General features: G+C 37.3%; 1 protein-coding gene across 1 annotated transcript; it reads left to right on the top strand.

Moving 5' to 3' along the window:
- Positions 1 to 8647: 8647 nt before the first annotated feature.
- LOC105720127 (olfactory receptor 52H1-like) lies at positions 8648 to 9589 on the top strand. The gene has a single exon (XM_012456428.2). It carries the CDS (start codon positions 8648 to 8650, stop codon positions 9587 to 9589), a length of 942 nt encoding a protein of 313 aa, XP_012311851.2.
- The last annotated feature ends 8254 nt before the right edge of the window (positions 9590 to 17843 follow it).

Genomic DNA, 17843 nt, shown 5'->3' with positions numbered 1-17843 from the left:
ATTATAAATTCGGTCAGGTTATGCACTGTAGAGAATTCACATCAAAATTTGTAGAACTTTGAAGAAAGAGAAGTAGGTGAAAGTACGTGGCTTGAGATTGATACAGACATGTATACACACTCATTCATATATCTATACCTATAGGTATATATCCATATAATAATATGTATAAATATAGATACACACATGAACAATATCCAAGATAATTTATACAAATATCATAAAAAGGAGAATTTATTTATTTATTTATTTTTCTAAGACAAAGTTTCGCTCTTGTTGCCCAGGCCAGAGTGTAATGGTGCAATCTCGGCTTACTGCAACCTTTGCCTCCAGGTTCAAGCGATTCTCCTGCCTCAGCCTCCCGAGTAGCTGGGATTACAGGTGTGTGCCACTGCACCTAGCTAATTTTGTTTTTTTTTTTTTTTTTGTATTTTTAGTAGAGACGAGGTTTCGCCATGTTGGCCAGGCTGGTCTCGAACTCCTGACCTCAGGTGCTCTTCCCACCTTGACCACCCAAAATGTTGGGATTACAGGTGTAAGCCACTGTGCCCGGCCAAGGAGAAATTTATATAAAGGGGTTGAAAGAGTTTATAAATTGCTAAGAGTCTTCCTGATAGTCCAAAGCTATTGAGTAAAAGAGGCAGGATTAGTACCAGGCCTATGCTACTAAGCACCTGTTCTGACTCCTCTGCACCGCACCACCATGGAGAAGGCAGCAGCTGATTTCCCAGAGAGACAGGACCAATGGGAGAGCCCAGAAAATGCTGGATCTGCAAGAGAAAGCTGGTACATTTTAAGAAAAATTTTAGGTGCTATCAAATGTAAATTGATATTCTGAATAAATATAGCCTTAAATGAAGAAGCAAATGGAAGCCCTTTATGACAAATTTGCTATGGCAGATGACATGAAGAAAATATTCTTTCCCTTTGGTGTCGAAGATGAACATTATAATTGAATGGTTACAAATTTGCATTCTGAAAACAGGTAGAATTTTAAGTAATGATGACATAACCATGCCCTTATTAAATTAACTAATTTCTATGACTTTCCATTTTTTATTTGTAAAATGAATAAAAATAATAAGACCTACCTGACAGTGATATTATGAGAATTAAATAATAGTATATTTGTAATACCTTCTGCTATTTACTGGCACATATGCACTGACACAGAGTGGTGTCTTATTTTTTTCTTGGATTATTTTCTTTGACGAGATAAATAATTTTAAGAATGCATATTAATTTAGTTTTGAAATAATTAACTTTGATTAAAGAAATAGAATAATCTGGCCGGGCGCGGTGGCTCACGCCTGTAATCCCAACACTTTAGGAGGCCGAAGCGGGCAGATCATGAGGTCAAGAGATCGAGACCATCCTGGCCAACATGGTGAAACCCTGTCTCTACTAAAAATACAAAAAATAGCCAGGCATGGTGGCACGTGCCTGTGGTCCCAGCTACTTGGGAGGCTGAGGCAGAAGAATTGCTTGAATCCAGGAGGCGGACGTTGCAGTGAGCCGAGATTGTGCCATCGCACTCCAGCCTGGCGATAGAGCAAGACTCCGTCTCAAAAAAAAAAAAAAAAAAAAAAAAAAAAAAAAAAAAAAAGAGAAATAAATAAACAGAATAATCTGAGTAAAGGATCACAGTCCTTAACATTTTTAAATTTAGTTATAAATCGATATTATATTATTGTACAATATCTTACCCATGCAGATAAAAGTTGGATTAGCTTTCTTTGCCACATAAAAATAGACTATTGCAAATTTAGTAGCAAGATAAATGTAAGATAAAAAATGTTATCTTACAGTGTCTATGGATCAGAAGTCTGGACCCAGCTTAGATGGGTTTTCTCCTTCATAGTCTTGCCATAATGAACTCATAGTGCCAGCTGGGATGAGTTTTCATATGGAAGTCAAAGTAGGGAAGGATCTATTTCCAAGCTAACTTAGGTTATTAGTAGAATTCAGTTCCTTGCACGTGTAGGATGTAGGCCCTCTGATCCTAAAGACTGCCCAAAGTTTCTTGCTACATGAACCTCTCAATAGGCAGTTCACACTACGGCTGTTGTCTCTTCAAGGCCAACAGGAGGAGACTATTCTAGTGAGAAGGACTTACGTAATATAAGACAATCATGGTAGCAACATCCCAACACTTTTGTCACGTACCACTGGTTATAAGGCATTCAGAACTTCTGCCTACTTTAAAAGGGAAGAAATTGCATAAAGGCATGAGCATGAAGAGGTGGAAATTAGTGGGTGTCTGTGCATTACAGAGGGGTTTGGAGAAAGCTAGTGAAACAGTTCCCTAGCCATTGCTTAGGACCCTCTGTCCATGGGAATGGGCAGTGGGCTTCTGCAAGTCACATTAACTCAACTCAGGTCTCTGGCCCTGGTAAATACTCTGTGGTGCAGCAAGTTGTTGAAACTTCAAAGGAAAGAAAAGGGGTGTAGAGCTCCTTGAGATCACTTTGCCCAGCAGCCCTAAGTTGACCTTAGAGACTTACTTAAATGTCCTTCAGAGGTAATCTTTCTATAGTTAGTAAGCAAGACATAGCACAGTATAGGGTGACTTATTATAGGCCTCATTCTTCAGAGTGACCCGACAGCAGCTGCTTCCCTGATAAAAGCACACAAGCAGCAGCAGAAGCCACATCCTTCAGGGAAGCGACAGAAAGCCTGTGGGAAGCCTGAGCTGAGCTCAAATCAGTCATCCCTGCACGGTTCCCAGAAGTTCTGGCCATAAAACAGCCATCTACCTGGGCCACGGCTCTACTCAGCTCTCTAAACCCTCTCTCCACCCCAGAAAACATGTCTAAATCTTTACAGATAGCTTCTGTGACTCATCTAGGGTGATTTGCCCCCTGCTTCTCTCTGTGTGTCTGGGAGTGAGTTAGAGGGCCCCATTCTGCCCAGATTTCTCAGCTTTCAGAAATAAATAAGACTAGGACTTAAGGTGATGTTCCTCTGTTTCTAGGAGGGACCAGAGGCTCTATGCCAAGGTTAATGTCCAATAAACAGATAAAAGAAAATTGCACTTCTTGGACATTTTAGATACTGGTGCATTTTAGATACCTGAAATCCCTGACACCAAGATGAGGGAAAAATAGATAATGCTTGCTGGTTTGGAGTCCGAGGTGACGACCACTGTTAAAGAAAAAATTATTTATGATTCTTACTAAAGAAGTACAGTAAAAAAGACTTTATTTAAAGAGTAGAGGAGATTGGACTCAACTGTAAATACAGTAAGTCCTCACTTGATGTCACTGATAGGTTTTTCGAAATGGTGACTTTAAGTAAAACAACAAACAAAAGGTCCTCTATGTCATTTTGTTCAACTACGTTTTGCTCTAACATTGATAAGAAAAGGAAAATTAGTTCTCTTAGATGTCATTTCACTTAAACTTGCAGTTTCCAAGAACCTATAAACAATCTTAAGTGAGGGCTTACTGCACAATACACCAAGGTGTAGGGTAGGGGATCAGTGGATAAACTACTAAGAGGTTGGGTAATTTTTTGCTAAACTGACCTAACAGAGTTTTTGCTGAAGGCAGGCCAGGGTGGTAAGACATCAAGGAGGGTCAGAACAAGGGTGAAGGATTTTTACTAAACTGACTCAATAAGATTCTTCACAAAACTGGATGATGCAGAGAAGAACACAAAAGTTCAAAAGTCGGCCCAGTTGAGAAAAGATTTCAGAGGAGCCTGACTGGAATATGGTTAAGAAGAGAATATTTGTCACGACCTAGATTTGCCCAAGCTTGATTGCAGGTGGATACTTTCAGGTCCCTGTAGTCTTTACTGCTGTGGCTCCTGCTGCTGAATGTATTACTGGTACTGGCAAATTGTCTGCGTGCACACTTCTGCTAGTCTTAACCCCCAAGCCATAATGGAAATTGCTGCTGTTAGGGACACCATTTTACTAGGGCGTGTTGTAAGACTATAAATCTACCTGACTATAGCCAGGCATAGTCTGAGCTATAGCTAACAATGTGATCATTTTAGTACTTCTTGGACTGGAATATAAAACAAGCCCCTCAGTGGATATTTGGGATAAAGTAAATTTGGATAAAATCAGTTCTCTTCCTAATAAATTTTATTACCCATGTGTATGCTCACTAGGGAGATCTCTACACTTGACAAAAAAGCATCATGAACCAGCAGACCAGGCTTGTCACCCAAACATGGAGACCAAACTATGTTTTACTCCACTCCAGAATTAAAAAGCAAAAACTATATGATCATTTAAATAGATGCAGAAAAGGCTTTCAATAAAGTCTAACATTCCTTTATGATAAAAATCCTCAACAAATTAGGCATCAAAAAAATACCTCAAAATAATAAGGACCATCTATGAAAACCCCACAGCCAACATTATACTGAATGGGCAGAAGCTGGAAGCATTTCCTCTGAAAACTGAAACAAGAAAAAATGCCTACTTTCAGGACTCCTATTTAACATTAATACTGGAAGTCCTAGCCAGAGAAGTCAGGCAAGATAAAGAAATAAAATGAATTCAAATAGAAAAAGAAGAAGTCAAATTATCTCTCTTCACTGATGATGTTATTCTATAATTAGAAAACCCTAAACTCTTGGCCAAAAGGCTGCTAGAACTGACAAATGATTGGTTTCAAGATACAAAACCAATGTACAAAAATCGGTAGCATTTCTATACAACAATAATATCCAGGTTGAGAGTCACATTAAGAACATAATCTCATTTACAATAGCCACAAAGAAAATAAAATGCCTAGGAATAAAGCTAAGCAAAGAGGTGAAAGATCTCTATAAGGAGAACTACAAAATACTGCTGAAAGAGTATCAGCAGATTTCACAAGATGACACAAATAAATGGAAAAACATTCCATGCTCATGGATTGAAAGAATAGTGTTATTAAAATTGCCATACTGCCTGAAGAAATTTACAGATTCAACACTATTTCCATCAAACTACCAACATCTTTCTTCACAGAATAGCCAAGGCAATTTTAAGCAAATATAATAAAGCTGGAGGCATCGTGTAATCTGACTTCAAATTATATTATAAAGCTACAGTAACAAAACAGCATGGTAGTGGCACAAAAACGAACACATAGATCAATGGAACCAAATAGAAAACTCAGAAATAAGGCTGCACACCAACAACCATCTAATCTTCAACAAAGGCTTACAAAAAACAAACAATGAGAAAGAACTCCTTATTCAATAATGTGCTGGGATAACTGGTTAGCCATGTTTAGGAGAAACTGGACACTTAACTTTAACTATATAAAAAATAATTCAAGATGGATTAAAGGCTGGGTATCATGGCTCTTGCTTATAATCCCAGCACTTTCAGAGGCTGAGACATTTGCAATAGCAATGTCATAAAGTGCCTCCATTTGCTTAGATTCCTGAACTACAGAACTATAGTTCATAATACGTTTGTGTCATTTTAAGCTGCGAAGTTTGTGATAATTTTTTTATAGTGAGTATAGGACACTGATATATCCTGCTTCTAAAAAAGGGAGGTATTTGTATGTTATAAGAACATATAGAGCATATGGACATTTTAATCCATTATTGAGGAAATCAAAAGAGGCCATATTAATGAGAAGATATATGGTATTTAAAATATTTGTAGTATGAATAAACAGTATCATAAACATATCAAATATTTTCCTAAAATATTTTAGTGATTAAAAAAAGATTTAATGCAATCTAAAAGTGTGCATGTGTGTGCGTGCCAATTAAGAACTGCTTATGAAACTTTCTTGGCAATGCTAAGTGTAAATAAGTAAATAAATAAATAAATAATTGGGGGATTTATCTTCCAAAATCAAGTATATAGAAAATCTCAATTGTATTCTTATAGTATTGGTGCAATTTTATACAAATACACTAATTAAAGAATACTGAATATACAGAAAAATTCTTATTCTTTTGAGAATTCTATCTGAACTGACTGAGTTTGATTTGTGTTAGGCTGAATCTCCTAGGAATCTGATATCCACAGGCTACTACTAAAATCCCAAGATACATTCCATCTCAAGGGAACATAGTTAATAAGGTTAGTCTCATCCCTGTGTGGTACTAGAAAATAGAGGACAACCTGTCATCTTCTGGGAACATGAGAAACTGCATAAATGTTTTCCTTTTACCCCTTAGTGGAATTTTCATCAGCCTCAAATTTTGCTTGCATCCTTTTAAATAGATACTTCCTACTAATGCTGTGACCCAGAAGAGAAGAGGGCCTGGTAAGTGAAAAACTGCAGTCAATTAGTGAGAAGAAAATCCCTACACTGGCTCTTTGATTTTATCAAATAACAGAGCCTTTAGTTTAATCAATGTTCAAATAGAGGTTGTGTCCTGGAAGACACCACCCTGGGAGAAAGAGGTTTTTATGACACAAATGATTCTATAATAAGGAGATAAAAAATGGTGGGAGAATATTGACTTCACGTGTAGACCAGATTATGTGACCAGTAGTGCAAAAGGAAACTCAGAATGAAAGAGGGACTGGGTGCTGTGGTACATCCCTTTAATCTCAGCACTTTGGGAGGTTGAGGTGGGAGGATTGCTCTAGCTCAGGAGTTTGATACCAGCCTGGGCAACATGGTGAGACCCCCTCTCTATTAAAAAAATATACAGCAATTAGCTAGGCATAGTGACACATACCTATAGCCCCAGCTACTCAGGAGGCTGAGATGGGAGGCAGAGGCTGCAGTGAGCTGAAAGAGCTCTTTGGGTAGAAGAAATGAAATCAGAATAAGATTTGGCTGAACCAACAAACCTCGGTTTGGATGTTTTCTTTGGCTTTCCTTCATAGTTTTAATAATTAGTTATTAATTTTTTTCACCTTTAAATGTATTCCCTGTAACCCTGGCGAAATGTGCTCCAAGAAGCTGAACTGCAATGTAGCATAAATTATAGAGATCTTTTTTTTTCATAGTTCATTTTAGTCCACTACTTTTTAGAGCACAAGAGATCATGTGACCACCATTTTAGGGAGGACTTCATGAAGACTCTGCTGCTATATGTTATTCCAATAAGCTCAGTGCCTGTAAGAGTTCAGTCTGCATCAGACCAGGAGATGTAACTTGGAACAGACTTTCATTCAGAGGGTTGCCTTTGGGCAGTGAGAACTAGTTACATGTCTCCTAGGAAAATATAATATGCCCACTTCAGCTAATTAATGACTGTCAGTGACAAAATTAAGGGAGAGAAGCTCACCTATGTAAAGCTTTGACTAGGGACTTGGCAGATGTCACTAAACCTTCTTGGCTTGACCTACTCTTCCTTATGAAGAAGGCTACAGATCCTCACCAAACATAATAATGCAGAGTTGGTGTGATAGCGCACAAAATCCACTCTTTCCTTAAACGCTTTTTGAAGGACTTTGTAAATTTGTTGGGGAAGGTGGCTCATGTTCTGGGGTGCCTCTCTAATGTTGCAGTTCCCCAGTATCATGCCCCTGATTTTCTTTCTTTTTCAAAAGTTCTCTATAAAATAGGTCACAATAGCAAAGTTAAAACTCAAAGGGTGTTTTCAATGCGAAAGCTACCTTCGAGAGTGGGCTCTGTTTAATACAAAGCTGGAGTTTCTCACAGATGAAGTCCAAGAACTGGCAGGCCATAACTGAAAACATTGGGGTAAAATTTCTTTTATTGTTATTTCATCTGTAGAAGATATGAATCTGCTCTGCCGACTTTACCTACGACTAATTGTCCTTGGTGTTTTCTGTTATGTAGACATTTTCAAACTCATGGAGAGGTAAAGTTGTCTCCCTTGTTAACATCAGAGATCCTCCAGAGTTTAGGACATTGACCTTCAAGTCATAAATTATCCTCTGAACTCACTGCTCTCTGCTTGAGTCAGGGTAATGCTGTTCACTTGTCCCTGTGTGTTTTCTGATACATGCATTCTCTCATATTAACAATCACAGTAAACATACACTCTGAACCACATTTCAATCCCAATGAAATGAAACTCTACCAAAATACACAGCACTGGAACCTGCCTTTTCTTTTTTATTCCTTTTTATTATTTTTTCTTTTGCTTTATCCACATTCTTCAGTTTATTTGATCAGACCCATTGTCTGAATTGTATTTGCTCTATAAAAGTCAGTTGCTCCGCTTTTCTCATAGCTCATTGTCATCCTGCTTGATATTTTTAATATTTTTATTATTCTCTCTCCCTACCCTGTCTCCCTACTCCTTCTCCTTATACTTGGTTTTTCCTGTCTTTAAAACCTGAATCTATCCTTAATAATCTGCATAGAAAAAGAAAAACAGTGAATTACATTTAATCGTATGAAATTGCTGACCTACAAAAATAACCATTTCATAGATTTATTAGTAAATATCTAAAGAAATCTAAATCTAAATTAGTAAATATCTAAAGAAATATCTAAACAAAATAAAGAAATGAGGAGGGTCTGATGCCAAAGAGAAGGGGCAAGTGCAGGATCTGATGCCAAGAGAAGGGTCAGTTTTACAGGTGCCAGCTCTTCCTGGAACAGGAGGTGCTTCAGGTAGTTACACTGGGTGTGACAGTTGCAGTCCTCAACAATGTTCAACACCTGGGTGGAACTGTAGGTTTCACAGCCCATTCTGACAGTTGGTTTGTCTTCAGGGTTCGAGAACCAGTGGATCCCAGACTGAAGAGACCATGTATAACCTGAGTTGTTACAACCCCAGCTCCTTTATCCTTGTTGGGATACCTGGCCTGGAGAAGTTCCACATGTGGATTGGGATTCCCTTTTGTGTCATCTATGTTGTGGCTGTTGTGGGCAATTGCATCCTTCTCTACCTCATTGCAATTGAACACAGCCTCCATGAGCCCATGTTTTTCTTCCTCTCTATGCTGGCCACCACAGACCTCCTCCTGTCCACTACCACAGTGCCCAAACTGCTCAGTAACTTCTGGCTTGGCTCCCAAGAAATAACCTTCTCTGGTTGTCTCACTCAGATGTTTTTCCTCCACTTCAGCTTTGTGATGGACTCAGCCATCCTGCTGGCCATGGCATTTGATCGCTATGTTGCCATCTGCTTCCCCTTGAGATATACCACCATCCTGACTCCTCAGGTGATCGTCAAGCTTATGGTGAGCGTTGTTGTAAGAAGCTTCTCCATCATCCTGCCAGATGTTTTTCTGCTAAAACGGTTACCCTTTTGCAGGACACATACCATCCCACACACATACTGTGAGCACATAGGTGTTGCTCGGCTTTCGTCTGCAGACATCTCTATCAATATCTGGTATGGGTTTGCTGTACCTCTCATGACTGTTATCTCAGATGTGATCTTTATTGCTGTTTCCTATGCCTTCATCCTTCATGCTGTATTCCAACTCTCATCCCAGGGTGCCCGCCAAAAAGCCCTCAGCACCTGTGGCTCCCATGTCTGTGTCATCCTCATGTTTTACACCCCTGCCTTCTTCTCCATCCTTGCTCATCGCTTTGGGCACAGTGTCCCTCGAAATGTACTTATCCTGTTTGCCAACCTCTATGTGGTCATCCCTCCTGCTCTAAATCCTATTGTTTATGGAGTGAAAACAAAGCAGATCCAGGACAAATTTATTCTCCTCTCCTCTTTGAAGAAGTCACAATAAGTGGACACTGAAGGAGAAATGTACATAAAATTGATTTGGTGAAATTTTATGTAACATAGGACGGTAAAAAGATAAAGCTGTAACTCTTATGAATTTGAAATTTCTGCATTTTACCTATGTGCAAAGTATAGGCAAGAGGAAGAGGGAAGAAAGAAAAATCTATAAACATCTAGAAAATAGAGGACTTTCTTGGTTTAGTTTTTTCACCACTTGTGTGAAGGAGTTGATGTTGAATACAGTAGAGCACTAAGACTGAAGCTTATAGCTTTCCTAATGCTAATCTTAATATATTTGAAGGAAAGGTTATTTCCTAACATGCAAATTCAGCCCTATGTTTCTCAGCTTATGAATTAAAGGCAAAGCCTCTTGCCTTCCCTTATTAAGTAGTTATCAATCCTTTATACTATAATTCTCAAACATACAGCTTCACACTTCTTCAGTCCAGATTCTCTATCTTATTAATGCCTCCTTCTGTGCCCTTTACTTTTTTCCGTTATCCATCTCTTATCACTAGAGTTGCTTATAGTTTGTGCCTACTTTAATTGTATGCTCTAAGAAAATTCCAAACTTGGCTTTTCCATAACCCTGGATCTATATTTTATAAGTATTTGCATATTTAATTAAGAAAATAATTATGAGAGTGTAATATTAGTTAATTTAGTTTACAAATGAGGAAACCAAAACTTATAAAGATTACAGAAAGATAATTAATAGATCTAGGATCTAACCCAGATTTGAATGATTCCAGAATCTACACTCCTTAGCCAATAACTTTCTGGGTATCTACTCACACAAATGGTTTACAAGCTACTTAAAGTTAATTTTTCCAAAATTTACCTAGAAACTTATAACCTTCCCTTGCCCCCTCTCTCTCAAAAATCAAACAAACAAAAAAACATCTATTTCTTTTGACTTCCTTTATGGTAAATGGCACTATGAAAAACAGAAATTTCCAAGCAAGAAATCTATCATTTACTCTTTATTTATTCTAAGTTACTCTCAAAGAAAATTAAGTCAACATTAGTTAAATATTTGAGTTTGAAGTGCTTCTAAATTATTCCAGTGGATACATACATAACAATCTTACCTTTATTATGGCTGTTGAGCTTGACTAGGCTCTAATCCATTATCTGTCTCTCAGAGCGTATTCCAAAATCTTTTTGAAGTGGTTCCAATCTTGGTTTATCCAATCCACTCTCTCTATAAAAGCCAGAATGATCATTTTACAATTCACATATGATTATGACACTTTGTACCTTGAAACTCTTCAATGTTCCCACTGTCCTCAGGGTCGTGCGTAAGTACGTCCTTCCTTAGGGTCATTGTAGAGAATGCAAGACTTAAATAAAAAGAGCAATCTTCTGTAAAACTAAGAGCTTTACACTTTATTTACATTTATTTATATTTTATTTATGTTTATTTACACTTTATTTGCACTCCCCTGACTCGTAGAGCAAATAATTCCAGAAGTGATGATTTTCTTCTATGTTGTCCTACTCAGTGTCCTGTGTTTGTTTTTGTTTTATTTTATATACAAGAAAACCTGGTGTGGGTGGAGCGTGTGTTGGTGGAGTTGGGTGGGATTTATTCATGCTCCTGTTAGGAAACTGTCCCAAGATAACAACACCTATTTCTTTCTTTCTTTTTTTTAATATATACATGTATATATTATTGCACTTTAGGTTCTGGGGTACATGTGAAGAACATGCAGGATTGTTGCATAGGTATGTACATGGCAATGTAGTTTGCTGCCTCCATCCCCATCACCTATATCTGGCATTTCTCCCCAGGTTATCCCTCACCAACTCCCTACCCCCCACTGTTCTTCCCCTATTCCCCCACAACAGACCCCGGTGTGTGATGCTCCCCTCCTTGTGTCCATGTGTTCTCATTGTTCAACACCCGCCTATGAGTGAGAACATGAGGAACAACACCTATTTCTTAAGATCTCCATTGTAAAAGAAGACATACATTGAATCAAGATGGACATATTAAATTAACCGAGAGGAAGAAGTAAAGAGTAAAATTGGCATTCTGAGATAAGAACCTGTGTGTATCTGAGTGTGTGGTATGTGTGTGTGTGTGTGGTGTATGTTGACATTTTCTTTGCTCTCTGCAATGCCCTGTAGCCAATTCAGAAGAGACATATGCAGAGACTGCTTTATTTATGCCACTACTAAAAATTGGCATATTTATTTGCTTATACATTTATCTATCCACAGCTATGTTATTGGCGCAGAATTTTTCTCAGCCACTTTTGCCAGCCAGAGACCTCTGACTGGTGACACCCCTGCCCAGGACTTGCTCAGGCCTGGGTTTGTTGCAGAAGATGCCCCATACATTCAGCCTGCCAGGCCATTCCCAGCCTGCCCTCTGGTGCAAATGCTGCAGCAGCTGTGACTGCACACTTAGCCCCTGGCAGGAGAGGGTGTATGAGTGAGAAAGTGTGGGGTTTGGCCAGCTGTTTCGAGTGCCAGCACTGTAGGGGGCTCTGTGCAGGGCTTGTGGCTAGACCAGGGACCAGGAGTGTCTCAAGCTACTCTTATAATGGACTCTGGCATCCAGACAAAAGGAACATGGTGGCACCCAGGCAGTGGTGCCCATGACCCAGAAGCCTCAGAGGGGATGTTATAGTGTGCTAATTAGCTCTTTTAGTCCTGCTGTCTGGAGCCCGATGGATGGCAGCAAGTTAACAGCTCTGTCAGCCCTTGCCTTGCTCCAGTCCATGACTCTGGGTCTGGGTTGGCTCCACTGCTGATTCTTGTTGCATGGGTGACTGCCCTCTGCCATCAGAGGGCTGAGGGCCACAATTGTTACAGCTTTCAGTATACCTGAATTTGGTGGGTCCCAAGTTCTTGTCCCATGTCCAAAAATAAGATCATACTGACAATCAATGGGTGAGGAGGACAGAGAAGAATTTTATTGAGCAACGAAATAGCTCTCAGCAGAGAGGGGACATAAGGATGAACCCCCACCAGAAGTTGGGTGATTTTTCTCTGTGTCGCTGGATCTGGGGCTTTTATGGGCTCAGAATGAGGATTGCATGCTGATTGGGCTGAGAGTATGCAGAAATGGCTAAAACAAAAGCATTAAATGTGGGCATGACAATGTAAAAAACCAATTAGGGAAGGATACATGTATGTAAAACAGGTGAAGGGTGAGGATCAATCAGAGGAAAGTGCGCCACATGGGAAGAGAGGTTCTCAATCCAGTCTGTGGATTTACCCAAGACTTTTAGCTTGTGTTTCAGGCTTTAAACTGTCTTTAATTTGAAGATGGGGTTTCACTAGGGAACCACCACTGTCTGCCTAGGATTTGTCTGCCTCCTGCTGCCATCATTATGAACTCCTTGAAGGCAGAAATTTTGTTTTAGGTACCTTCTTATACTCTGTCCGATGAAAATACCTGCCAAAGCATATGTTCTCAGTATGTTTCATGCATATTCAAACTTCATCAGAAATATATTCCTTCAAGCTATCAGCCCTTCTTCTTTCTTCCTTCTCTAGCTATCTTACATTCCCTAATGCATTGAGCCATTGTCTTGTTTGCGTCCTAAACTCACCTGTCTCTCCTACATACTCAGTTGAAAAAGTATTCCTGGAATGTTGATGAAGTTAGTTCTGTATTTTGGAGAACTTGGCAAAGCTGACCCCACAGGGCAAACTGATACTACTGCAAGTGAATTACGATAGTAGAGTTGTCATACTTGCCTAGTTTCGGCCCTTCAAATAAACCAAATTTTTCCTTGTTTTTTCTCTTTACTATTCTTTGCTTGACAACTCCTGTTTAGGCTTCAATTAAAATTCCTTCCTCAGATATTCCTTCTTTAATCCTGCACACTAGATTAGTAACACTTGCATACATTTTCATGACAGCATGTAGTTTTTTAATTTTAGGACTATTCACAACTTGAATAAGGTGATTACTTATATTCTTTGTTTTTAATATTTGTCTTTTCCATTAGGTCATTGAAGACTAGTTTAGTGTCTGCCTTGTTCATCATTGTTTTCTCATCACCTATAAAGTTTTTAGCACAGATACGTGCTCAATAAATACTTGCTGAATAAATGGGTTAAAACAAATGAGTTTTAATTAATTCATGAAGTCTCTGCTTTCCATGGTAACGACCTGCCCGAATTTGTAACTCAGCCTAATCAGAAAGATAATTCTAAAGAGTCAATGAGAAAAGTTTATTTTCTTCATAGAAAATTGATAATTTTTATTCTGCTTATTCCTTGGACCTTGTCCATAAGCATTTCAAGTAATTTTCTTTTTCACAGATGTAAAAACTAGTTTTCAAAACAGTTAAGAATTTTGCTATAGCACTAATGAAGGAATGAGGAAAACAAGGAATAAATTCTAGATTTTTTGCCACTCAACTTCGAAGTTAGATTCCTTGTTGGACTTATGGGAGGCTGTGTTTAGAGTTTTTCTAAGTACTCATGTTGTTGGATATCTGTGATTTTTAGACCTACATATAATTTGTGTTAGAGATCTGATTAGATAACGCAGAATGCCATAAGAATATAGCACATTGTCTAATTTGAATATTGGTCAGAAAACTTACTGGGGATAGTAAATGAGTGGGAGTTATGTAGAGGAAGAGAGAAAATTGACTAAGCTGAAGAAACATCCACAATTAAACATGAGTGGAGAAGAAATTCAGAAAATAGTATTCCCAAGAACTGAAAGGTGAATTGGCAGAGACATAGCTGGTGGACTAAAGTTATCTCACTTTTGACATGGGAGAGGTTGTGTGGACTCTTCTACTTTGATGTTAGCATCTGAGCTGTAGCCTTAGTTAATATAGTACTTGCTTAAGACTGGACAAAGAAAATTATTGAAGGTTTTAAAAGTGTCATGTGGAAGCTACAGGGCTGTGATGATGTCAGTAATGCCACAGATCTGCTTAAGTAAAAAACCATAATGTACCATGCATTTCTTCAGTTGTATGTACCCCAGATACAATGCCAGCAAGACACCTAAGAATGTAGATACTATTCACACACTCAGGTAATGTGTCTTTAATTTAATGCCTATTTGCTTAACTTAGTGGATAGTAAACAAATGGGCATATTTTAAGTAACACTTAAAATTGTTTTCTTAAATTAGAAGAAAAGCAGTAGCCAATAAAAAACAAACAATGAACAAACCCCCCCCGAAACACTTGGTTTAAAGTTTATGGAGATGAAATAATTTGTTGTTGTTTCAACATCTTTGACTACTCTTTTCATCACCCCTTTGTCAATTGGCATATTCTACCAATTTTGCCTTCTTCTATTTTAGAAATCAATTTGTTAAATCTCTTCTTTTACACTAACTCAGGCTTCCATTATCTACTTCCTTACAGCAATTATTATACTCCATTGCTTACTTATAGATATTAAGACTTAAGTCTTAATATGTGCCTCACTGTATCTGGGCACATATTAAAACTTAAAAAATATTTGAATAAATGCACACACTTAGGTTTTTACAAAATAGATATAATACTCTGTAAAATAAGCCTAAAATACTTTTCCCTCTATGCTCAGAAATCAATTGTATCCTACATGAATTATCTTCTGTTTAAAAGTAAAAAAGCAGGACAGGCGCGGTGGCTCATGCCTGTAATCCTAGTACTGTGAGAGGCCAAGAGGAGTGGATCATGAGGTCAGGAGTTCAAGACCACTGTGGCCAAGATGGTGAAACCCCATCTCTACTAAAAATACAAAAAAATTAACCAGGCATGGTGGTGGGCGCCTGTAATCCCAGCTACTTGGGAGGCTGAGGCCGAGAATTACTTGAATCCTGGAGGTGGAGGTTGCAGTGAGCCGAGATTGCGTCACTGCACTCCAGCCTGGGCAATAGAGTGAGACTTCGTCTCAAAAATAAAATAAAATAAAAAAGCTGTAATAGTTTAATAATAGATTTAATTGTCCCATATAAGCACCATTTAGAAGGAGATAGTCTCTGACCAGTTTTTCTTTTTATTTCGTATATTGGTCTATTTAGATTTTCTGATTATTCATAAATTATATTTGTTATTTTTAAGTTTCCTTAATATCACTAATTTTAATTCAATTGTTAAAATATTAAAATTGCTTTGTAAAATACCATAATTGTTAGAAAATATATATTTTTCATTATTAGAAATTCAATTTTTATCTCTTTATCTGAATTTCAGTTATCATGTTTATGTAATTTACTCATGCCATTAGAGATTCAATTCCATTAATTACATTTGCCACTTTTTTCTTTTTAAAACAATTGATTTCCATTTTTGGATATTTAGTATATTTATATTATTTCTTCTTAATACAATAATGTGATTGAGATTAAAATCTTGCATCTTATGTAGCTTCTATTACTTTTTGAAGTTATGTCATTTAGTGTTATCATTCAGGCTTTTTTTTCAGTCTATATTTACAGTTTTGCCTTTTTACCTAAATTAGCATTTGCTGCTTATTTATTTACCTAAACATATTTCTTAAAAATCTTATCCTCACACAGCTTTCAGATAGATGCTTTTTTTTTTTTTTTTTTTTTTGAGACGGAGTCTTGCTCTGTCACCAGGCTATAGTGCAGTGGTGCAATCTCAGCTCACTGCAACCTCCGCCTCCCGGGTTCAAGTGATTCTTCCGCTCAGTCTCCCGAGTAGCTGTGACCACAGGCGCGTGCCACCACGCTCGGCTAATTTTTTTGTATTTTTAGTAGAGACAGGGTTTCACCGTGTTGGCCAGGATGGTCTCGATCTCTTGACCTCGTGATCCGCCCGCCTCGGCCTCCCAAAGTGCTGGGATTGCAGGCGTGAGCCACCGCGCCCGGCCAGATGCTCTATTGTTAATACAATATGAAGATTTTTGTGATTTGATTTACATGTATTTTTTTGATTCATGAAGAATTCTATGGTAGTTAGCATAAACTATAGATCTAGCTACTTTTTTCCCATAAGCAATAATGAATTATTTCTAAGCTATTTGTAGAATAATCCAGTACTTTTATATTTTTACAATATAATTTTGATTCTTTCAATCACTATAGTATGATAAAAATTACAGCCAATTTTAGAGCTATATATTTTGCTCTTTGGGTATATTTATTCTTTTTTCACCCTTTACCTTCTTTAATGGACATGTAGCTTTTATTTCTTTCTCTGATAGTGTTAGGGTGCTATAACCTTTAATCATCTTCTAGCTTTTCTTACTAAATTTTCACGTAGACTCATGTTTCTTTTGGTTCTCTATATTGAATCTTCTATTACAATCTAATGTTTCTTATTCACTTTATTTAGAGTAATGATGTTTTTATTATATATATTTAAGATGTACAACGTAATTTTTTTCTTATTTTTTAGTTGGCACAATAATCGTATAATGCTATTTATGGGTATAGGATAATAATATTTTGATACAATGTATAATAATGTAATCAGGGTGATTAGAGTATCTAGAACCTTAAATATTTAAAATTCATTTGTGTAAGAAACATTCAAAATCCTCTCTTCTAGCTTTTTGAACTGTATAATAAATTATTATTAATATATTCACCCTACAGTGATGTAGAACTCTAGAATTTATTCCTTTTATCTAGCTGTAATTTTGTAACTGTTAACCATTCTCTCCTTATTTTCCCTTTCCTCTACCTTTCCCAGTTCCTAATAACCGTAATTCTACTCTCTGCTTCTATGAGTTCTTTTTGTTTAGCTGCCACATGTGGATGAGAACATGCAGTATTTATCTTTTTATGCCTGACTTATTTTACTTAACATAGTAATGTTTAGATTCACCCATGTTGCCACTGATGACAAGATTTCATTTTTTCATGGTTGAATGGTATTTCATTTTGTATATATATAATTTTAAAAATCTGTTTGTTGTTAGACATTTAGGTTGATTACATATCTTGACTATTATGAATAGTGCTACAATAAATAAATAAATAAAATAGGGTGCAAATGTCTGTTGGTTATACTGATTTTCTTTCCTTTGGATAAATACACAGTAGTGAGTTTACTCAATCATATGATAGTACTATTTTTAGCTTTTTGAAAACGCTCCACACTGTTTTCCATAATGGCTATATTTATTTACAGTCTTACCAACATCTTCACCAGCATTTGTTATGTTTGACTTTTTGATAATAGCCATTCTAACTAGGGTAAGATGATACCTCATGGTAGTTTTGATTTGCATATCTCTTATAATTAGTGATGTTGAGGATTTTTTTCACATACTTGTTGGCTTTTTTTTTGGATGGAGTCTTGCTTTGTCAC

The sequence above is a fragment of the Aotus nancymaae genome, unplaced genomic scaffold (genome assembly GCF_030222135.1).
Source record: "Aotus nancymaae isolate 86718 unplaced genomic scaffold, 86718_ANA_hifiasm-v0.15.2.pri h1tg000059l, whole genome shotgun sequence".
NCBI lineage: Eukaryota > Metazoa > Chordata > Mammalia > Primates > Aotidae > Aotus > Aotus nancymaae.
This window is presented reverse-complemented; position numbering and strand designations above follow the sequence as displayed.

Coding starts and splice junctions, on each gene's coding strand:
- LOC105720127 (XM_012456428.2), top strand. CDS start 8,648: ATGTATAACCTGAGTTGTTACAACCCCAGCTCCTTTATCCTTGTTGGG.